Source organism: Corvus hawaiiensis, chromosome 25 (assembly GCF_020740725.1).
Source record: "Corvus hawaiiensis isolate bCorHaw1 chromosome 25, bCorHaw1.pri.cur, whole genome shotgun sequence".
Taxonomy (NCBI): Eukaryota; Metazoa; Chordata; class Aves; order Passeriformes; family Corvidae; genus Corvus; species Corvus hawaiiensis.
This window is the reverse complement of record NC_063237.1, coordinates 466,933-490,547: the sequence shown is the minus strand read 5'-3', so window position 1 is coordinate 490,547 and position 23,615 is coordinate 466,933. Positions and strand designations below refer to the sequence as shown.

At 44.4% G+C, this 23,615-nt stretch overlaps 1 protein-coding gene across 7 annotated transcripts in view; it reads left to right on the top strand.

The window, feature by feature from the left end:
- The first annotated feature begins 4,109 nt into the window (after window positions 1-4,109).
- The window catches only part of PRDM10 (PR/SET domain 10), a 45,409-nt gene continuing 25,903 nt past the window's right edge, over window positions 4,110-23,615 (top strand). For 2 of the 7 annotated variants that reach the window (XM_048328631.1, XM_048328627.1), the window contains exons 1-9: window positions 6,878-8,146; window positions 10,310-10,389; window positions 13,715-13,904; window positions 15,965-16,132; window positions 17,683-17,742; window positions 20,464-20,583; window positions 21,540-21,747; window positions 22,130-22,371; window positions 23,383-23,586. In XM_048328631.1, coding sequence (XP_048184588.1) covers window positions 13,812-13,904; window positions 15,965-16,132; window positions 17,683-17,742; window positions 20,464-20,583; window positions 21,540-21,747; window positions 22,130-22,371; window positions 23,383-23,586 — 1,095 coding nt within the window. In that variant the 5' untranslated portion in view covers window positions 6,878-8,146; window positions 10,310-10,389; window positions 13,715-13,811. The other 5 variants (XM_048328628.1, XM_048328629.1, XM_048328630.1 and 2 more) reach the window with 5 other exon arrangements.

The following is a 23,615-nucleotide window of genomic DNA, read 5'->3' as shown; positions in this document are numbered from 1 at the left end:
TTTCTTACTAATGGCAATGCTTCTACACAACCAGGGCTGGGCCATGGGGACACCTGAACTCCAGTGGGAAATCAGCCAGTGGTGTTGGGTGCTGGCAGGATCATGGTAGCTGAGATCCTTCCCAGAGAAGACATGTATGCACTAAATCAACAGTAATCCCAGCTAAAGAAGGAGCTGACCTGGATTTGAAGTTGAACTACATCTGTCCAGCACAGATTTCTGGGAAATGCTCCAAGAATGAGGAAGTCTGGCAATGGAAAGAAGAACTGGGTTGCACTGGAGTTCCTGTACTTGCCTAAACTGGGCTGACTGGAACCACAACACTCTGCCTTCTGAAAGGCTGGGACTCCACAGGAGAGGCTGCGCACAAGAAGGAAAAATCCCCTTCTCACCCTGCAGAATCTTGCAAAGAGACAGTTTGCAGCAAAAGCTGTGAAATGCTGAACTCCCAGTTGATTTCTGTCTTCTTAAACCGTGGGATCTCAAGGCATCACAGGACCAGTAGCTGCCTTTATAAATATTGTTCTGATGGAGTCAGGGAGATATTGGTGTGTGAGTGGCAAAGTATTTTCCCTGCAGGCATTTTGGCATCAGGATGCGCTCTTCCTATCCCTACACGCCAGCAGGGCTTTGCTAAATAGATTTCCAGTGAACTGAAAAGCTGCCCTTTCCTAAAACTTGCTGTATCTTTTACCAAATGCCCGGTGAAGATTAGGGAGCTTGAGGGCGATGCAAGTTGTTTCCTGGCTTATTTCTGTGCTTCTTTATTATTAAATATTGGGGGATAAATGCCACTTAGTTGGGGACAAATCAGGAAAAAAGAGCCAATAGTGAATGTGTGAGGTAAAATGTCTCAGCTAATGGTATGATTTTAATTTAAAATAAAATTTAAAATTTTGAGTTGATGCAGATGCTATTACAACACCCTCAAACTTGTTTTAGTCAGTTTTTTTTCTTGCAGTTAAAGGAATTAATTCAGTATGTTAAAAAAAAACCCACTAATTTTTTGAGGGAGGAGTGATCCTGAGAACCAAAATAAAATAACTTTATTGTGCTTGTATGTGTTTTACATGAGGCTGCTTTAATTAAATTTATTGTGGCTTACTCTAAACTAGTGAATTCATGTTTCATATTCTCTGTGCAGGATGAAAAGTAATTACATTTCAGTTGCATTACAATTTAGCAGGTTCTAACAGACACAGGGACAGAGCTGAAGTTTTTCCATCTTCTAGATTGGAGTTTTAAATCACAGCCAGCTGCTGACTTGCACAAGGGGCGGGAGGTGGGTGCCACAAAGCATAGCCCAATTCCATGTGCAGTTTAATTTGGGAATCTAGGCCTAAGTACCTACTTGTCATGCACAGAATGAGACTGGGAGGTCACCAGGGCTGGGGAGCCAGTGGCTGCTTCTATAACTCAAATGAGTTTAGAGCACTTGAGCATTTTTCTTTGTCATGTTTAATCTATGTGCTCCTCAAAATGGGATTATGTCATGGAGAAAAATCCAATAACCCCAACACAACCTGAAACATTCATATAGATGGGGAAAAACGAGGAACTCTTTCTAGGGGATCTGAGAGAGGGTCGGGGAGCAGCTTTAGGGAGTGGGTCTGGGTGTGGGAGGCTTGTTTTTAAGGCAGAGACTTAGGAGTGGTTTTTCTGGGTGAAAGGAAGAAGTGAGGAGAACCAAGGGAAAGAGGGCAAATTTACTCATGAGTAAATTAAATAGGGTGGAATTCCAGTGTGCTTTTCCACCTGGAATCTGAAAAGAGGGGAGAAGACAGTCAGTACACTTGCTTCCATGTGGGAACTAGTGGAAAAATGAACCTTGGAGTGGCCAGAGGGAAGAGTCAGAACAGGCAAGATGGGAGAAATTGTTGCAACAGCAGCATCCAAATGAGATGATGCAGGGTTGGAGACATGGATCTGATGACCTAGGAGCTGAATGGGGAAAGGAGGATTTTCAGGAGGGTTACAGCACATTCCAGACTGGAGGTGAAGGGGGGGGGGGGGTGTATTTCGTGTAGTTCACTTGAACTATGCAGATTAGAAAAATAAATTAGCCTCATGTGAAGGCCTCTCTCTCTGCCAGCACAAGGCTGTGGGGGAAACAAAGCCTGTACTGGAGCATCAGAAACAACACATGAAATGTGGGAATAAGCATTACATCAGATGCCGGACACTGCAGGGGATGAATCAGACCAGCATCTGGCACCTTGCTGCATCCATGGTGAACTTGCACTGATTTGACCACAAGGGGAAAAAAATAACCTCTGGAACAACTTTCAATATGAACCCTGTTTCAGGAAAGGGCACTGTTCTGTATCACATCCTGGGACTACAGCTCTTGTGGTGGAGCCAGCAACTCTTCAAAACTGTTAGGGAGACTCTTGGAAACTCCAAATAAAAATGCACTTTGATTTTTTAAAAAGTAACACAGCAGGGAGCTGTTAAAATTTACAAGAAATAAAGCAGTTTTGTTTGCTCTTATGTATTTCCTTGCAGTACTTGTTCTCCTAAAGTTTCAGCATGGTATAACAAAATTGAAACTGGTTTTATGGGACGGTGAAATAAATTGGCTCCATGACTCCCATAATTTAAATTAAGAGAACTGCCCAGAAGTGTAAAGTATAGTTAAGGGGGAAAAAAAACAACAAACTTCTAAATTAAACTAATACTGCTCACTTGAGGTTAACACCCGTATCTAACATTTTAAGGTAAGGTTCATAAACAGAATTTAGAAAATTTGTATTTCTGTGGGCTGTTTTTGAAATTTTGATTGTTCATGGAAGGGGCTGGGTCAGTACAACAGGGGATGATTTCAATATACAACAGCAGCTCTTAATTTGAAAGACTAGTCCAGGCTTTAAAAGGACAGACCTAATGAAGAGTTACACTTAATGGCACCAAGATCTGACCCCCTTGCTGTTCTCCCAATGTAGAGACGGAGCAGAACCAGTTCTGTAAAAGTAGTGATTCATTTTTAACCCAAATTTCCCCTTCCTGTCCTCCTGAGCTTTGGTCAGTTGGCCACAATGGCCCATTGTGAGATCTGTAGCTGCCCACACTGCAGTGAATAGTGGTTTACACACAGTCCATGAAACCATTTAGAATAAACCTAAAAGGTCCTAAACACAGGGATTGTCTGGCTTAACAAATATGCACTGACCTACTAGATTAAAGAGCTATCTGAGTGTGTGCTAATGGCAAATGAGGGCTAACAAAGGGATGTTTTTCCTTGCCACCATAATACAAATAGAGAAATACTCAAAACAAGTATGGCAGTAACCATACTTGTTTAGAGTTGGAATGGTCATTGGAATGACCAATTAGTTACATTTTTGAACGGTAGTAATTATTATCCTTCTTTGAGCAGACATTTAGGATTCAGACACACGTACCATGAAAAATATTAAGTTATAGCACCATTTAGGGTCATTTTAGGCAGAGGGAGCCCTTTTGTGGGTATTTTCTCATGGGTGGACCTTCGACAGATATTACTAGCTCACGTTTCAGCTTTTAGTTTATTAGCTTTAAGTAAAATTCTAGTGGAATCCACTGGTTTTGACACAATTGTAGGTAATCATGCTCCAAGTGGCTGCAAGATGGGGCTGAAGGGGCTGCAGAGCATCATGGCTGGGAGCCCACAAACAGTTTGGGAGTCACCTCCTTATCCAGGACGGAGCGGGGGATGGGCCTGGCGCTACCTGTCCTGGAAAATTCGGAGCGAGGGGTGTGAGAGGTGTCGCCGCCCCGCCCCTTCCCGCCACCAGGGGGCGCCTGGCGCTCCCCCGCCCCGCCAGTAGGGGGCAGTGCCCGCAGCGCCCACACAGCCTCCCCCAGTGGGGGGGCGGAGCGCCGCGATGAAAGGCGCGCCCTGATTGGCGGAGATACCGCTGGCGGGGATGAGAGCGGGGCTCTGATTGGCCACCAGCACCCGAAGAGGGGAGTAAAAACCCGGGCAGAAGACCCCCCCCCCCCCCCGCTCCCCTCCCCGCGGATCGGGATCCCCCCCCCCGCGCCCCGGTCCCCTGACCTGGACGCTCCGAGCCTTTGCTTTAGGAGTTCTGTGCCCCATCGTGGCTGGCGGAGGAGTTTCAGCCAATCAGCGCGCGACGCCGCGGCTTGTTGCCAGGCAGATTATGGTAATGAGGCCCGGGCGGCCGCCCCCCCCTCCCGCTCTGCAGCTACCATTGTGAGGTGAGGACAGGTGGGGGGGTTCGGGGCCGCCGCGGGGCCGGCGGCGGCGGCCGGGGCGCGGCGCCCGCACGAGACCCCCTCAGGTAACGCGATGGGACGGTCCGGGAGGGCAGCGCGGCCCGGGGATGCTGCAGGGACTCGCCGGGGGTTTTGGACTTGTTGTTTTAGTCGCACCCAAGATGGCGCCCGGAGCTGGCGGTGCGGGGCCGGGATAAACCGTTCGCTCCCGCCAGTGGGGGGGGGGGGAGGGGAAGCAGGGCGTACTCATTCCCCTTCCCCCCCCCCCACCCCGCAGGAGAGGTACAGTCCGCTTCCCCCCCTCCCCGCCTCAGCCGCGATCCCCCACCCACCCCGGACACGGGGAGAAGGGGCTGCCCCCACCCTTGCTCCCCCCCTCCTTGCGTGGTACGGTCCGGACCCCTGCACCTGAGCGGCTGGAGGGGGGTGCCGGAGCCATCTTTTTGCCCCCCCCCCCCCCCCCCCCCCAGCATTGTGGGGGGTCTCATCCCTCCACCATTACTCTGGGCCATTCGCCCCGCGCTCAGCCCAACTCCCCCGCCCTCGGCGGCCGGCCCGGCCCGTCCCATTCCATCCCATCCGATCCGCTCAGCCTCTGCCCTGGCCGCCCGCACGTGTCCCCCCTAAGCCCTCAGTGGTTGGGGCCGGCTGGCCGCCAGGCGCTCTCAAGGGGGGCTGATGGCGCCGCTGCCCTCAGGCGGGGGCGGGGGGAGCGCGGCGGCGCCTCGCGCTGGGGCGCGGCGGCGGGAAGCGGGCGTTGTGAGCGGAGGCGGGGGGCACTCGCGCCTGCTGATTGGGCGCGTGCCTCGCGCCCCTGTCTCCTATTGGCCTAGTTAGGGGAGGGGGCGTCGCACCCCGTCTTCGGATTGGCTGTTAATGGCCGCGGAGGGTATATAAGGAGGTGTGGGTGGGGGGCCTGCAGTGTGCTCTGTGGGGGGCAGTGGGGTGGCGTGTTCGGGGGGCCTCTCCTCATGAGGTCCTCCTGCCCCAGGGGGATTCCAAAGGGCCCAGTGGGCGCCAGTGTGGTCCCAGCAGGGCAAGGCTTCTGGCTGGGTGGCCCTGAGGCTTGGTGTGGAGGGAAGTTAACCCCCGCTGCCCTGAGGTGGTCCCATCCATGAGGGTCGCTGTTTGAGTAGCAGCACTTGCTGCAGGTAGAAGCTATGGAGTCCACTGCTCTCCTGACAGTGGTCTTGGTGCCAAAAACCCTGTTCCTGTGGTGTCTGGTATGGTTGTAGCAAGTGGATGCTTGACCTTGGGGCTCTTTTGCTCTGTGGGTGTTGATGTGGAGTTGTCCCCTTTCCCCTCCTGTGCCCCAGTTCCATTAAACATGAGTCGATGTGAGCTCATTAAATGGTTGAGTTGGAATGGAAGAACAAGGTCCTGCTGCTGTGCCTTTCAGAATTACTCATCCTAAAGGGATAACTCACCTTTTTAGGGTTATTTCCCTGTACAAGAGCTATGTGTGGTCACCTTTTACCTCTCAGCTGTACCTTGCAGAGCCTCAGGAGGGCTCTTACAGGGTCCCTAAATTAGAATTTAGACTTGGTTTAGGCTACTGACAGTAGTCATAGTCCTGACAGTGAAATGAAGGGTCAGTATTTGTGATGCACTTTTTGGTACCTCAGCATCAACCTGTCTAGAATATCGCTATATATTTGTGGTTCTTACAGGTATTTAAAGAATGATCAAGCACAAAGCTGGGTGTGTGAAATGCCTATCAGTGTTTCCCTGTGAATTTCAGTGGGAAGACTGAACACTGAACTTTCACTTTCTTCTGTTAGATTTTTAATAATACAGGGACTTTTTTTTTCTGGTAGTTCAGTTAGAAGATGAGATGCTCATGAATCACCAACTGATTTTACAACAGGATTCTTTGCATCTTTTGGGGACACAATAAAATAATTGGCAGTCTTGAGCCTTCTAATGCCTTCATTTCTAGGAAAAGTAATGTAAGAGCATGTATTGCTCTAGTCTGTCCTTAAATGGAAAACTTTTCTCCAAAATTATGATGGTTTTTGGCACTTTGCTGTATGGATGCTTCTGTTGTGTGAAAAGAGACAGCTTTATTACCTTGTTTATAGGATGAGATATCAGTGTAATTGTTATTAATATTCTCTGATAGAGTAATTGACAATTTGATTTTAGAGAGAAACGGGTCTGTGGTGTCGTCTGCTCTCCTCTGGCACCCTTACCCCCCTACCCTGCGCAGAAAATCCGTGGATGAGCTCTCCTGGGGTAAATTGCTCTGCAGTGAGCAGCCACTTTGAGTGTGTTCCTGACCACCTGCAGCTGCTGACAGCTGTGTACACTGAATTCTAATGGACTTCTAAGTGTAGCTAATGAAGGGGGCTGGTTTTGTATGGTGAATTTTTCTTGGACTTGAACATGAGACTGGGTCTATTTGTCACTTTTATCTTCTGCTAGTAAAACGTGCAGTTGTTGTAGCCCTGAAATGGCTCTATATGTCAGTCCCCACCTTTTTGAAAGTGCAGATAGTCCATTTGTTCTCTGGGGTAGTGCAGAGCACAGCAGCTATTCTGAAGGAGCCATCTTAGGTGTGTGTTTTTATGTGCAGAAACAAGGTAGCTTTATTTTTTCGAATTTTAAGACAGGTGATTTAATTCAGAGGAGAGGTGCAGGGGGGTGGGAGAGGGAGGGACGAAGCAGCACCACCTGCTTGTAGGAAGGGGAAGAGTCCCCTCCAACTGACAGTTCTTTTGGGAAGAGTTTACTGGAGGAGGAGAAGAGATGGGAGACAAAAAAGTGGCAGGAGGAAGCTGGAGGGGAATGATTTGTTTTCTTTCAGTAGCCCCTAACAATGCCTTCTTGAAGGTTGTGTGGGCAGAACTGTAGCACACACTGATACAGACATTTATTTTCCTTTCATGTCATCCTGCACTTTAAATCCATGTTTTCCCCACTTCCTTGCTTTATCAGACTTCTCTCTCTGTGATTTATAAACCAAATGCTTGAGGAAGGCCAGGTCACTGCCTCGAGCAGCTGGAGCCCGAGAATTGCAGTGTGTGATTCAACAGCCCATGGTATCACAGGGACCTCAGAGGATGAAACATTCAGAAGACAAAAGCATGAAGAACATGGCCATGGATTCAGGAAGCTGAGGGTGGGAGGAAGGAATTGGTTGCTGGAGTGGATATGTAGATGCTGAGCAAATGGGAAGAGAGGTGACTAAAGAAGAGAGCTTTGCATATGTAGAAAGTAATGAAGTTGACTCTTTGCCCACTGAGAGAGAGGACAGATAATGTGAGAAACAATTATACAAGAATTAGGACTCAAGAGAGATGATCTTGGAGCATCTCTGAGTAGGTGTCTAAAGCCAGCCTACGTAGTCCCCAGGAGGATGTTAACCTGTGCTCAGGCTGGATGATCTCCTATATTCTGTGGCAGAAATGGATTTTCAGCTACTTACTTGATAAGTTGTGAGAGAATAGTTACATCAGACTGTTGTGCTGTCACCTTCAGTGCCTGGACACTGTCCCTTTAGGAAAAGGACTGTAACATGTGATGGCCACAGCAGCAGAGGATTGGCCTTGGTCTAAGAGATCTCTTCCAGCTCACTGTTGCTTTGATGATGGATGTGCCATAATGATATGGATATAGATAGATTCATTATGCACAATTGCAGTAAAGAGTGAGTTGGTGTTTGGCTGAGCTCTTCTATTTATTATTCAACTAAATAAATTGAAGCCATTTTTCCTTTTGTGGAAATAAATAATCCTTGCTGTCCCAGCCCTAGTATGATTTCCATTTTTAACTCCCCAGTAAAACATAAATATTGTAGTTTTACATTACCTGATTGATAACATTCATGCAAAATGCACCAGGGCCAGAGTTCCTTGAAACAGTATGTGCCTGTGATGGATGGGAATGCAGAGGAGATGACGGCAGTCCTGACTCAGTCCTGAATGAGGTTAGAAACCTTCTTGCTGCAATGAAAGCATGTTCCTGCTAAAGGATCTCAGGAAATGCACTGGCTCTGCCTTCTAGGCAAACTGGGATAATTAAGTGCGGGATAAAGCTTTTTGCAGACACATGTGATGTTCCTTTTGAGCATAATAAATCATTTTCATGTTAAAAGCTGGAGGAAGACCCAGAGTCATAAAACCCCTTTTGTACCAATCTTGTTGCCCTTGCACATGGCTGGGGTGACACAGAGTTGTCAGTGAGCTCAGTCGTGGGAGGATTAAGCCAATAGTCCCTGCTGTTATTGCTGCAGGGAACCTCAAGCTACGGCAAGGCTCTTTTACACTGGGGAGTAAATCACATTAGGTGGTTTACGCACCATTATTGTAAAGTGGGTTCTCATCTGAGATACTGCAGTGGCTTTATGGCTCCCTGAGCAGGGAGGTGGTCTTTTCCCCTTGCTTGGCTTTAATATTCCCCCTTTCTCATCCTGGAGAAGGGACAAAAGTGAGCATTTGGCAGCCACTGGCTTGGATTTTTCAGCAGAATGTCCTTAGTGAGCCTTGCAGAGATTGCTGCAGTGAAGTCCCCAGAGATTTTGTGTCTGTATCTTCTTGCGTAGTTGCAGCCTTGAAAGAAATTGTCATTCCTTAATAGCAGGTTTGCCAAGAAAACATGGTTATTGTTGGGGTGGGTTTTTTGTTTGTTTGGGTTTTTTTTGGTTTTGTTTGGGGTTTTTTTGGTTGGTTGGTGGGTGGGTTTTTTTGGTTTGGTTTGGTGCTTTTTTCTGACTTTCAGGGCTTTCCTTTGAAGCCCTAGGTGAGTTCACTGTTTTTAACTTGTGTTGAAAACACTTAGACACCAAACACAAACCAGCAGTGACTTTGCTGTCAGTGGTTTTCTCTTACAGCACCATTCACTCCTGAGTGTTTGCAGGGGGGGTCATGGATGCACCCTTGAGGGGCCACACGTGAAGCTGTGGTGGCTCAGGGTGTCTTATGCTGAAGCAGCAAAGCTGATAAGGACATTGCTGTTGGATAGGGAATGAGGCATTTTGCCCCCCTGAGCAGTGCTTTGCCATCCTCTGGAGCTGCATGCAGTGCACAGGGAAGCTGCTGATTTAATAGCCCAGCTCCAGAGAAAACACCGTCCCCACAGGAACAGGAGGGAGGGGTTGGAGAGTGTCGCAGAGGTCAAAAGGAGGTTTAGGCAAGATTTCAAAAAATGTCGGACAATGACACTGAGGTGCTTTCCAGGCATCAGGAGCAGCAGAAAGAGAAGTTTTGTCATTAATGACATTTTCTGGATTAGATGTAAAATGTAAAAATTAAAGAGAAAGGGCTGTAGGTCTGTGACAGCAACAGGTCCAAGAAGGCGTTGAGAAAAGGAAGGTAAATGTGAATGGTGTTCTGAGACAAACCTGTTGTCCTGAAGGGATGGTTAATTACTCGCACAGCTCAAAATGAGCTAATGTTCCACTACAGGAAGGATTTCAAAGTCACAGAAGCTGTGCTGGTTCTTGGATCACGTTGTGTTGCGATTTGCACAATAGATAGTGACACACAGGACTGTCCCTGCCTCACCACTGCCATGCTAGAGTGGTACTGGGCTATATTTGTACTCCATAGTTAAGCCTATTACTATTTCAGCTTGTGTCATCACACAGCACGGGCAGAGTGAGGCATGCCTGGTTTTGGGGAGGAAAATGCTGTCTCTGCAGTTACTGCAAATGCTTTAAGATCTCACACTGGCATTGCTTCTTGCTCATGTTGGTGATGCTCATTGGGTTGTATGAAAGCATTAGGGTGCTGGAAGAATTTGGGGTGACTATTGGGCAATGTGTCTCATAATTGACTAATCTTTCAACTTCCAGAAAAGTAAAATCTCATCATCTTCAAGTTACTGAAGCACTTGCTATAAGCATACCAAAAAAAAAGATAGTATATTGAATAATATTTGAGCTATATTTTGTAGTGGAAAGAATATAGTTTTGACATACATAACATGTAAATTTAACACTAGTTTAAGCAAGCTGTTTGGATTACTATTTTACTAAACCTCTACATGGATTTTCGTAACAAAATGTAGCCTAATTTCTTCATACTGGGAAAAAACTGAGTATATCCTATCACAACGCCTTTTATCTTTAATTACATTTTTTTTCTTTTAGGATTTCTGCAAATGAGTTTCAATTTCTGTTACCCAGATTGGTATGGTAATCCCTTGGACATAGCAGAGCTTCCTGTTGAGGTGCATGTCTTGGTGTTTATTTAGCTTGTCTGAAAATGTCTGATGTGCTCAATACAGTGAGAAAAATCAACAATTGCAAAGGATAATCCATGGGCATACAGTGGAGAGCAAGCAGAGAGTGCTCCCTGCATGCCAGTGGTTTGGCAATGCTTATGTCCAAAGTTTCACATTTATTTCTGCTAAAAAACTACCAAAGCTGAGAGAAGACCACAGGGAAATGGTTAAAATTTGAAGATGTTGTGGCTGTTAGTGTCAGGGCAGTAACGGGTATTGAGAGCGGGATCTAGGGCAGGAAATAAGATTGTGCAGGATTAACGAGGAGGAGCATCCTAGGGAGGATCAGTGAGCAAAGTTAGTTTGGTCTTTTTGTCATCAGTGTCAGAAAACTTGCTCAGGTGCTGGTGTTTTGTGGCAGTTCTGTCGTCAGTGACTTTGGATCAGATCATGTTTTCCAGCTCCTGGCCTTGACTGCAGGGCTTGTTTTGCAGCAGAATTTTGATGCTTGCTCCTGCCTCCTGCCCTCTTCATTGGGACCTCTCTGGGACATGGCCTGTCTCCTCCTGCACTGTCTTTGCTCTTAGCCCATCCATGTTTCCAGGGAAATGTGCTTTTCAGGGTGTTTTCATGATTGCAGATGTACTGAGGGAATGCACACCAGAGGCAGATCCTAGGATGAATTTGGAAGTACAGAAGTTGAAAGCATCAGCAAATCCTGCAGCTCCTACTATTGTCCCTTATTGCTGCACAATTGGCTGGCCTGAGCTGTTTATTATTTTCATTTCTGTCAAGAACAGCAATAATTGGACTGTTTATAGAATCTGCAGCACTGGGCCACTGAATTTGGCTCAGCCTTGCTTTTTTTTTTTTTTCTTCCCCCCAAGATTTTAAATTAGTGCTAACTTTTGGAACCATTAAATGACTGTCTTCTGCTTTCCTTTCCAACTTTTTGGTACTTCTTTTTTCAGAGATTAATCTTAATACCCAGTTTTGTCTATTAAAGACCCTGCCTGAACCCTTCAGTCTCCTTTGTACTCAAGTTGTAAGTTATCTGTGCTAAAATGACTCTGCAGGAGTGAGTCAGCATCTTCCTTCAGACCTTCAGTGTCTGTTGGTGGGGAAAGTCAGCCAAAAATTCTGCTACTTGTTGCACCATGTGGAATTAGCTAGAACTGTGCCTTTCCCTTAATTCAGTTAGTAGTTATTGTAATTGCATTATTTTTAACAGAGTAATTATATATTTTTAGAAATCATACCACCCAAAATAGAAACCTCTAGTGTTTATTTTTCTAAGCAGTTAGGTAATTGATTAAACTACTGGCTATTGTTAGTGCAATTACCTGAATTGGCTCTTAATTAATACTGGCAGTCTAGGAAAAGAGCTGTTTTGGATAAACCAGCTGAAGAATATCAACAGGATAGGTGTTAAATTTTGCAAAGAAGTTTTTCACAGTGTATTACTGACATAAATGCTGTCATGTTTCATATGGGTAGAGGTGATCATATACCTGATATATGTATATATTTATATATTCATACAGTGGTGGTTGTATACCTGATAAAATGAGTGAAGGAGGTCAGTGAATGAGGTAGGATTAGGTATGAGAAAATTCCAAATTTGTTCCTTAATAACATAACAAGTAGCTAGGTGAAAGGTTCTGTGTAGGGATGGATGGTATATATTTATAGATCAGAGCTTGTGTGTGCTTGGATATCTGTAGATTGCCCTGACTTTCCACACTTGGAGAGCAAGGCTGGTGTTTATCACTTCTAAATATTTGCTGCAGTTAATTTTTTCATACTAAGGAGATCTGAGCTCAGACACTGAATGCTGGTATATGGATTTCATTTTAATTTTTCTCCTAAGTGCTTTTTGGGCATGCTTTGTATCAAGCAGTATTAATGGAGATGAGATTTCTGTCCCTGTATTCCCATATCTGGAGATGTTTGGATATAAGACAAAGTCAGAACAGTTCCTCAGTGTCTGCTTTTGTGGGGCCCACGTGTGCTGGGTTATTCAGTGTGAGACAGCAAGTGTTAACTCCAGTTACCACTAACAGCATGACTTGTGTCTAGCGATGCCCAGAAATATCTTCCCCACTGTTCTTCTCTGTCTATATGTGAGTAATATGATTTTTTTGCTCCACCATGCAGTTCAGTGACGTTAGCCCAAGACTTCCCTGCCCTGGTGATTTATCCATGCTGACCAGGCCCAGTGGAACAGTCAGTGCTCGGGTCTGCATAGCTTAGTCCTTGCTGGCAAAATTAGGAGGAGACAGAAAGTGCCTGCTGGTTTTTTTACCTCTCCTTATCTATTTTTCAGTTTGTCAATGACAAGCCAAATGCTAGCATTTATAGGGATAAATTATGACTAAAATAATTTGCATTTAAAATGCAAATGAATGAAAGCATCAGCAAGGAGCCTTCTGCTTCCTTCCTGGTGCGCAGATGGGTACTGGCATTGGATCAGCCCAGCAAGGCACTGGATATAAAATAAAGTTAATTGGAGTAGCTGAGAAATGCAGTGGGCTCAGCCTCATGATAATTCCTGGCCTGTGATTTAATATGACATTAGAGACGAAGGATTGGGAAGGTGCTGAACCACTGACTAAACCAATCACCAGAGCTGTAAATTACCCTTCTGGAATCCCAATGGCAGATTGAGAGGCCCCGATAAAATTGCAAGAGGTGAATAAAACCAAGCTTGGAAACAGTTTGTCAGAATCTTTGAGAGTTTAAGTTTCCTTGTTCCTTTTTAGTAGTTGGCTATTGTAACACGGCCTTGTACTAACCTGGGACTGGGATTTTGTCCAAGGTCAAATCTGTCTGTACATGGAAAACCAGTTGGTGCTCAAACAAAACCTCTTTCAGGCAAACTGAGGAACTGGTGATGCATGTCTGAACATAGTGTTTTCTTGTTGGAAGCCTCAGGTCCATTTTTTGCAATATTTATTGATTTCTAGGCCTGTAGGTGCCAGAAGGACAATGAGGACCAGGTGGTGTGGATGGCCTGTGGTCAAGGAAAGACATGCAGGAAGAATTCAGTGTAATCTTTCAGTGCCATTGGTGCAGTGGTTGATTTGTTTCTTCCTTAATGGAACATGGAAAGTGGTGTACGGCAGGACTTACCCATATTCAGTGAGATAAGATTTCTGTTCCTTTATTCCCGTAACTTAAGGTGTTTGGGTCTTGTAGGAAGTGTTTGTAAAGTCAGACCTGCTTTACTCTGTGTTACTGAAGTGTGGTAGCTGATCATAATAAATCTCTCATAGCTCCGTGACATGTGTCATGCTGGTTTTAATGTCTCTGTTCTCTGGTTTTGTTACAGCCATGTTGCTGAAGATCACCTTGTCTTCTGGAAGCAGAAACACAGTGAACAGATGAATCCCTTCAGCCAGACATTGCTCCAGTAGATCTTTCTCCTCATGGAGCACCCGGGCAGGGAGGAGATGGACTTGAAAGAGGAAAGTCCTCAGGTGTGGGCTGAGTCTGCAGCACAGGAACAGAACGCTGCTCAGGTGATTAGTGCCCTCCAGAGCTCTGCCTCTGCTTGGGGTGGATTGGGATTGGTGGGGAGGGTTAGTTCCCATTTGGCCCTGACTTAGAGTCTAGAAGCTCAGCTTTCATTTAAGCAGAAAGACAAACATTTCTTTGGTGATTTTGGGTTATAGCTTCAGAAACCGAGCTGTGCAAACTGCAGCAGTGAAGACATCAAGGTCTGAAATGAGCTGAACAAAACCAGGCAGTGGCTGTAGAAGTTTCAGTGTCCAAATATATCTAGAACCACGTGGGAGAGTGAAAGGGTGTTCAGAGTAATAAACATGAACAAAATCTGTGCTCTGTGGCAGCCCCTTTTGATGGCATCATTCAAATCAATTGAAACTGTGGGTGGACCTTGGGGAAAGTAATATGAGTAATTTTTTCCAGCCAGACATCTGGGTAGTGAGGAAGGGAGAAATGTTAATTGTAAGTGACTAATGCAGTCAGGTTCTGCTGTATGCAGCTTGTCCCTCTGCCTCTGAGACAACGCAACTGGGAATTTCTAGAATTCTGTAAATTGATTTACTCTTTCAAGTATGGTAGGAAAAGGATGCTGCATGGCATTTGACCTACAAGCTGAGAAATTCTGCCTCTCTTAGTAATTTCCAGCTTTGAAATTTGCCAAGAAAGGCAGTTTTCAATGGCCTGTGTTCTGTTCTCTCTACAATGGGATAACCATGCTGCTGTTTCCACATGGCAGTTTTAAGGCTTAATGAGCATTTGCAGAGAGCTCTCCAAATGTGAAACTGTAGTGTTTGTGAGAGAATTTATTGTACACCATCAGCACTGAGCATCCACGGGGGAGCACCAGGTGTCTTCTGAAGCATAAGCTAAAAAGTGAAACAAAATAAACAAAATACGTAACTCTGGCATCATTTTGTGTGAAAGAATTTTATGTGAATATGAATAGTTGTACTCAAACTAGGTTGCCTGCTAACTGTCCTGTTTTTCCCATACACTGAAAATGCTTTTCAGCATGTAAAGGATGGCAAAAGCTAAATGTGTTCCTATTTTCAATGGAATTCAGTACTCTAGCTCATTTAGCCAGATCAGTTAAGATCATAATGTTCGGGTAAAATTGACTTGTTTAGATTAAAGTGCTCCCCTAGACATAACTTGTTCCAGTAGTCCTTGGAATCAGTGCTTAATGCTTTCAGTTATATGTTTGTCTGTTTAAATAGTTGAATTTTCTACTGATGCTGCACATACATACTACAGAGAAGCAATCTAATATGCCCTACTGCTGCCTCTGAGAGCTGCAATACTATAACTTGAGGAGTATCAGAGTTAATAAGTTCTGTTAGCCTCTCATCAGACAGCAAAGATTACCTCCAACTACAGAACTAGCTGAATGAAGTCATTATTAAAAAATCCTGAAAGGAATATTGTTGCAGTGGGGATTTCTGCAACATGTATAGACAGCAAGGCCCATGGGAAAGAAATAGGGACCGATTCTTGATAGATGTTTTTCAGAGATCTTTATTCTCCAGCTGCATGGCCGGGGTCCAGCCCAATAGCTCTGGCAATCACGGGACCAGCAGGGTCCTTCCTGGGCAGGGGAACACAAAACAACCAGTGGGGAACAGGATTAGGGTACATGGGAGCAGGGAGACCCCGTAGGCCATGCCTCTACTCCAGGGTCCCCTCCCCCCAGACCCCATGCCAGGGGGGAGGAACTCCAACAGAATATGAGCATAAAGGGAAACAATATCCCAATAAATTTAATAGATACTTCAGTTCAAATATGAACTTGTTCCCTTACAAATTTTCAAAGTATCATGCAAGAACTAAGTATGAGTGAGTGCCCTTTGTAGCAGTTATGTCTTGAGTTGCAATACAGAGTAAAACCAGAGACTGATGGGAGTTGTGTCCAGATTTCTATTGGTAGAATAATTGAGTGAGATTTGAAACGTGTTTTTCATGCATTCAGATTAGTTGGGACACAAGGTCTCTCTGCTTTCCAAGGCACCCTGTGACTGTGGTGCTGTGTCCCACTGGCCTGTGTTTGGTGTGAGTCCAGGATCTTTTTGTTCCCCAGGTGCACTTTGTCCCCGAGGCGGGGACAGTGGCCCAGATCGTGTACAGTGACGAGCAGGAGCGCGGGCCTGCGCAGCAGGTGGTTTACACGGCTGACGGCACCTCCTACACCTCTGTGGACACCTCGGAGCACACCCTTGTTTACATCCACCCCGTGGAAGCTACACAGGCACGTGTGGTTCTGAGCCCACCCTGGTTTTGGCACCTAGAAAACACAACAATCTTGTTTGGGATGAAAGCCAGTTACCAGCCAAGTGGTATGACTGGAAAATAGCAGACAGTCGCTCCCAACAGCGACTCTGCCCACTGCTGAGCAGGGACTTCATGCTGTTCATTTGTTTGATGTGCAAATCTGCTCATTAAAGGATGGCGAGGCTATGAATTGTGAAATGCTGGTTATTTCACTGAAGGTGGACAAGATTATAATTTACTCAAAGGTTTTTTCCAGAACAAGGATAATCTCACCAGAAATTCTGCCTCTTGTATCCAGTAAAAAACTAAGAGCCATCTATCTTCCTTCTGGAAGAGCCCTTGTTTTGTGTAGTACAGTTGTCATAGTTAATAGTTACAATAACAGTTGTGTCTTTTTGCAGAGCATGTCTGTTTATTCAATGTAATTTTGTAGTCTCTGCAGAGTTGTTGATTTTATAGACCTTTTATAGTCTTTTTCTTCTGCATAATCATATCAGATAGCCTTTATTCCCTTGCAGCACATGTTTATATGGGGTCAATATGCTCTGCATCTCTGCCTCTGTGTGGACAGATTTAAAAGGAAGAGGCTCGCTTTGTCGAGAGTGTTTTAAAATGTCTTTGCTGACAGGGCAGATCAGCTGTGCTACAAAGTGCACATACCTGACACCCCCACCATGCTGGCAGGGCCTCGTGTGGCACAGTCTGCCTTGTGCAGCTCTCAGCTGTCCCAGAAAATGAATGTGAAAGGATGTCCTGTGAGGGTATCTCCCAGGAAGTTACTGGCCAACTAACTCCAAAACTCTGAATGCTGTCATTGTGTCAAAAGATGTGTAGTATTCAGACACTCTTCTGCATCTAAGATGAAATTATCACAGTGCTAAAGGAATTTGTATTATACCATGCTTTATTTCATTGTAGCTAGGCTGCAACAAGCTCAGATATTTCAAATTTTGGCTAAGTAAAGCTGGCCTCAGTCAGTCCTTAGTCTTGCTTTTCCTAGGCTTCTGTCAGGGCTTGTTCTTCCAAAATATTGGAGTTGGCATGGCTTCTATGAAATTAAACAGCATCCTGGCCTTATCAAAGTCCCATGCAGGATGTGCCTGATAGTTCCTCAAAAGAAAGCATGCAGGAGTCTTGTGAATCTTCAGGAAGAAAAAGCTCATAATTACCTTCTATCCTGCCCTTAAGTGTTACACAGTTTTGATAGAGCTATTGAATTTCATTCTGTAGATTTTATCAAATCAACAATTGACAAAGTGATTTTGGTAATTAAAAAAATAAACCCCGTGAAACACTTTAGCTGTACAGATGCAAAATGCTACATAAATATGATATTAACTCTTTATGGAGCACCTCTGTGTGTAGGTCCACTTGGGTAAGTTGAAGTAATTTGCTGTGATAACAGGCATGTTAGAAGCTGACAAAGGCTCAAATGTTGGTTGTTTCATGGTGGCAGGATAACTTTTGTGTGAGTTGGGAGTAAAAACCCCCAGGGCTGGTTTGATAAGCCTTTTTCACTTTGTCTAGACTCTGTTTACAGATCCGTCCCAAGTGGCTTACGTCCAACAGGATGCCACCACCCAGCAGGTAAGGAAGAGATATTATTCATCTTGGGCCTAAAACTATGAGGGAATAGTTAGGGAAGGTAAAGGGACATTGTTGTGTTGCGAGAGGATAATGAGCTGTCTCTGAAGTTGTCCAGTGACAATCTTGGTCTTGTGCTGTCACCCTGATCAAGACCAAAAACCACTATTACCAGCTTGTGCATGAATGACAATAAAAGTTAAGAATTATTTTAGGTTTGTTCTTTTTACTTCATATTCAACAAGAATTCTAATTTACTGCCCCAGACAGCATGAAAAGTCTTTCAACAGTGTCCCTGCAGCAGATGTGGCTAATGTCATCTGATTGTGCCATTTTGGAAAGGCTGGTTTTGCAGCTGTCTGCATACAGGTTCTGATCCAAATGTCTTTAAGTCCACAAAGGCTCTTGAGGGATAGAAAAATTGGATTAAATTCTGGGTTTACTAGAAACCTCACAGGAAATTAAGTGCAAAACCTGAAGAAGTTCAGTGAGTGGCTCCCTTATCAGGTGTGCTGGGCTTGCCAGTGTGAGGTGGTCTGGGAAGAGAATAAAACTGCAGCCTGTGTTTATAAAGTTATGATGATTTTTCCTTATTCTTTTTACATCCATCATGGATGGGGAAGTTTTGTTGTTAACTCTTACTGGTATCTTAGGGGACTGCACTGTGGTAATCAGCTGTAGAAAGGTGCTTTCAGATCTCTCTAGTTGGAATTCTCTGCTTGTCATAGACTTAAAATCGTTACTGCTTGGTGGGTCTTTAATGACATGTGTGAATGGATGTGTTAGATCTGAATCATCACCAAAGCCATCATTAAAATGTGTTTATTGACAGTCTTGGGGCAGAGTGAGGTATCCAATGTATGCTGAAAACAAATTTTCTTGCTAAAAGACCTTCTAAATGGTTGAGGCACAGACAGGAAGCAATGACTGACACAATAAAGGCGTTACCTGTCTTCTCATTCTCTGGACTATTGTTCTGGAATTTTTTGCTCCATAAATTTCCCTGCATTAAGAAGCCAAAAATTCCTATTTAATTGTCTTAAAGCTCATTTAACAAATACATGATTAATTAAAAATAGCGATTACTTGTGTGCAGTGCAGATGGCAGTGACAACAGAGGTGATCTTCTGTTATTATCCCAGAAGCACTTGTCTGTGTGTCCTTGGCCTGTCCTCCATTCCAACACTGTCTGACAGCAGTCCTAACACATGTATTAATTTTTTGGTGAAGGGTTAATCCCTCATTATAGCAACTCCTGCCTTTGCAGCTGTTTTTACATCAGCATTTCATGTGGGAGATCCCTGACCTGACAACTAATGATAAAATAATAATTAAAGCTCCTCTTGTCTTTCAGAAGAAACTTTATTGTAGAAAGAAGGTGAGAGGTTTTATAAAAATAATGCCCATAATCCGTACAGTGCCTGAAATGGAAGTGCAAGTAAGGGTATGTTTGGTGTGCTTAGTAGTAGGCAATGCTAATAGTGGGTACAGATAGATCCAAGCCTGTGTGGCCCTCTCCTTGCTGGCACTCTGGAGGAATAATGATGCATCTTCTGTGGCCACTTGCCATCAGAAATGTCAGTTTCTGAAATGTCAACCACTAGACTGTCATGGTGGTTTCCTCCTCACCGTCACACCATTCTCTGAGGTCCTTTTGCTGTTGTTTTTCAGAAGTTTCATAAATTACTCTTAATACCTCTTTAAACAAAGCAACTAGTTTGGAGTTCTAAGACCAAGTGCTTACATTATGGATTTTGTTGTCTGCTCCCTCACTACTGGCCCAATTCACTGTTCTCAGTTTTATCTGATATTTATTAAGAGGCAAGAACTTGGATTTTAGCATAAAAGCTGCATAACAGTCAGAGACACAAAGTAGAAGTCACATAATGTCAACTGTAGAGAAGGATGAAAAGTCACGTGGAATAATGGTGCAAATTCCTGTATAGATCAGCAGGAAACAAAAGGCAGGAAAGGTGATTCCTAAGGTCTTAGTTGTTCTTTGTTTTATTGCTGAATGGATGAGAACAGTGTGATAATATGCATTAATTTGGTTGTTACTGCACAAAAAAATGTAAACAAAAATGTATAGTCTGACCAAATGTAAAGAAAAATAATTGTTGGGATCCTCTTGTTTGAGAGCTTGATCTTCTAATGAGGTCAACACACCATCTTGTTTTTTTAATGGATCCTAGATCATAGAATCACAGAATGATTTGGATTGGAAGGGATGTTAAAGCTCATTTAGTTCCAACCCCTCAACCATGGCCAAGGTTTTCTCGAGAAAAAGAAAGATAGTAATAAAAAGAGGAAATGTTTCTTACTCCTTCTTTACCTTTTCCCTTGAAAATTAAAGTAAATTTGGGCATAGAAGAAAAGAGACCCTAAATCACTGTTTTTACCAAGAGCTGAAGAGCTCCTAACATCTGTTTTTAGTGCAATTTGAACCCAGGCTGGGTAGGATTTTAATTTCAAGCCTTAATTTAAAAATGTATGATAGGTAATTCAGAATTTGTGAAGTCTATAGGTTTGAAGCCTTTCCCTTTGTCCCAGAAGCTGCAGGTTCTGTCCAAGCCCATCATCCCTACTTGAAACCCAAAAATCTTGGGAATGCCATAGTTTTTGAGGAGTGCAGGGCTCAAGGGAGCTGTGCATGCTGGGCCCTGCCCGTGTGTTAAGTGACTGGTGGAAATGCTGCAGTGCTAAAATGAGTGCCTGTGATTTTAGGTAACGGTGCTCTTGCCTGCTGCTGCTCAGAGCATGAATCCCACCAACCTGTCCGTACTCGGCAGCGTTGCCGACACCCCCCAACCAGTGGCTCTGGAGCAGGGGCCACAAGCAGATAGAGTAAGTTGCCAGGCACCCTTTCCTTCTTCCATGTACGAGTGCATTGATTCCATTGCTCCATCGTCTCCGGGGATGAAATGTGGCTGAGTGATCTGGGAGGAGATGTGAGAAAGCTGTAGTGCAGATTTGTACTGTCTTCCATAGTCTCACCATGGAACGTATGGGGGTTGAGGAGAGATCATGTGTTTAATGTACAGAGAAACCTGTTTTACAGATGGTTCTGTCTTGAGCAGCCACCTTAAGATTCTCTCAGTGCCGAAAAGTGAAGTTAACAGACTGTCACAGCAACATCCACTGGGTTTCCTCACCAGTGTTTTCAGGCAGCTCTGCTGGGTGTAATATTTCTTCTTCTCTACCTGAGAAACCTGTGAGCATGATGGAATATGCACCACACTTCAATTGTTGCAGTTTTTTTAAGGAAGGAAAGGGCTAACCTTGAAAATTAGTGGAAGAATGCAATGCCCTCAACTGTCCCTCATGTCCCATAGTTTATATCTAGTCTCCATGTTACCTCACCCCTTATTGACCTCCACCTTTGTACTCTGGGGATTGGTTTTGTTGAATTGTAAAGAAAAGATCACGTGCCAAAGTGCAGGATTCTCTCACTTGTACAAAAGAAACTAAAATACAGCTTTAGGCCCTAGGTAATATCCATAGAGCCTGGACTTTGTTTCAAACCTTCTGCAAGGGTCCAGAACTTCCTCTGATTTCAGTTTCTTCTGAGAACTGAGTCCTTGGCAGGGTGGAGCCAGGGAGTAGTAACAGGTGTCCTGAGTGAAGCCGTCAGCAGCATCAAGTGATGCGAAACATCCCTTGGCAGTCATTTATCACCTTCTCTTCTCCTCCTCTCCATTATCAGAGGCAGCAGGAAGGGTAGACTAGCAAGGATCTTCATTGCTCGTCCTTGTAGTTTTCTTCATGAATCAGCTTGAATTGTTTGTGAATTCTTTCCTCAGGCATCATTACCGGTGCATAACCAGGTGTTACCTCCTATGGAGGCTGTGGATGGTTCTGACTCTTTAGCACCTCTGCAGAATCAAATGGAAAGGATAGAAACAAAAGAGGAAGATGATGAGGATGAAGATGAGGATGAAGATGGGGAAGACACTGACATGGATGAATGGGATCCAGATCCACCTCGACCCTTTGATCCCAATGATTTGTGTAAGCATGCACAGTAATATGAAGTGTATTACCTGCCCTCCCCTTTTTCCTTCTCTCTCCATCAGCCCTTTAGTAAAGAGAGGCAAAAACCATTCAGATTTTAGCAGTAATGAGTAAATGCGAGTCTTTATTCCCAGAAATGTGAATTCAAATTGGGCTGCTTTACTGAAAAGACAAAATTCTGTATTTAGTGAAGTCTGTGAGCTGCTTTGTTCTTATTTTGCTGGACACTGCTCTGTCTAATATTTTAAAATGTAGACAGACTATTGGCATAAGTGTTCCCACAGCTGAGCCAAAGATGTTTAGAGAGAGATAAGGCTGTCTCTGAGCCGTGTGTGAGTATCTGCCTGAAAGTCACATCCTCTCTGCCTTTGTGTTGCAGGGTGTGAAGAGTGTAATAACGCACATCCCTCCGTGTGTCCGAAACACGGACCTCTGCACCCCATCCCAAACCGGCCTGTGCTGACCAGGGCGAGGGCCAGCCTTCCCCTGGTGCTCTATATAGACAGGTTTTTGGGAGGTGTGTTCTCCAAAAGGCGTATCCCAAAGCGTACACAGTTTGGGCCTGTGGAAGGACCCCTGGTCAGACAGACTGAGCTCAAAGACTGCTATATCCATTTGAAGGTAAGGGTGAGAAAAGGGAGGATCGGTTTGTGCCTAAGCTTTGATTTTCATGAATTTGTCACTCCACCTTGATCAATTCACTAGCGATGTTTTGTTACCTCCATCTCTGAATGTAGCTGAGAAATACCCAGATTGCTTTGCCTTCAAATCTGCTCTGTTATTCAGGGAGACACACTAATTCTGGTGAATGTTCTGGCATTATGGTGTTAGGATATATAGGGAGCATAATGTGTAAGACTGTGAATCACTCTCACATGAGCTGAAACTGCATCTGGACATAAAAATAGCAGCTCCATCTGAGGATGTTCTGCAGCCATTCTTTTGTGTCATGTTGTAACCTCAGTTCAAAATATTTTTCTTACCTTTCTGTTCATAAGATGTAGGGGAGAGGAGATATTTTTATTCCCTTCCTCAAGTAATTGGCATAGGGGTAAAATGGATTTGAGTGACTTCTATCCATTTATTTACTCATTTCACTATAAAAAATTGGTCCTTTATTTGTTGGAGTTTAGATCCACAGTCTTAGGAGGGCTCTGATGGTCAGTGTCTGACAAGCAAGTTGTGACCATAGGCAGATTCAGCAACCCAAGCGAAGTTCAGCTAAAGAAGTGCTGCTTTCTGCTTGAGGCAACATCTTGAGTCAAGAAATGAAAGGAAAAGTGGGTCTGCCAGTTAGAAACTTCTGACTGATGTTTCTGTAGCCTACTAAAGCTACAGCTACTTGTGTGTCATTTGTGATAGCCACGATTGAATACTGTGCCTGACCCCTTTAATGAATGATTCTTGTCCCTGAAAGGATCCATTGTGCCTTTTTAGTTAAATCTTTACCTGTTGCTAAATATTTTTCTGCCTGTTTCTGGATCCATGTTAGTAAAGAGAGAAAATTAGCTAGGCCTTCATTGCTCCCTTAATGTAACAGTTGCATGGGCACAGTACTTTTCTTAGTAACTCAAATTCTTTTGAATGTGCTGCCAGGCAGTTACAGTCACATGTAATTGGATTTTGCTACAGGTTTCTCTTGATAAGGGTGACAGAAAAGACAGAGACTTGCAAGAGGACCTGTGGTTTGAACTTTCCAGTGAGGCTCTGTGTAACTGGATGATGTTTGTGCGTCCAGCGCAAAACCACCTGGAGCAGAACCTGGTGGCCTATCAGTACGGCCACCACATTTATTATACGACCATTAAAAACGTGGAGCCCAAGCAGGAACTCAAGGTATGGCATTGCTTGTGTGTCAGGACTCT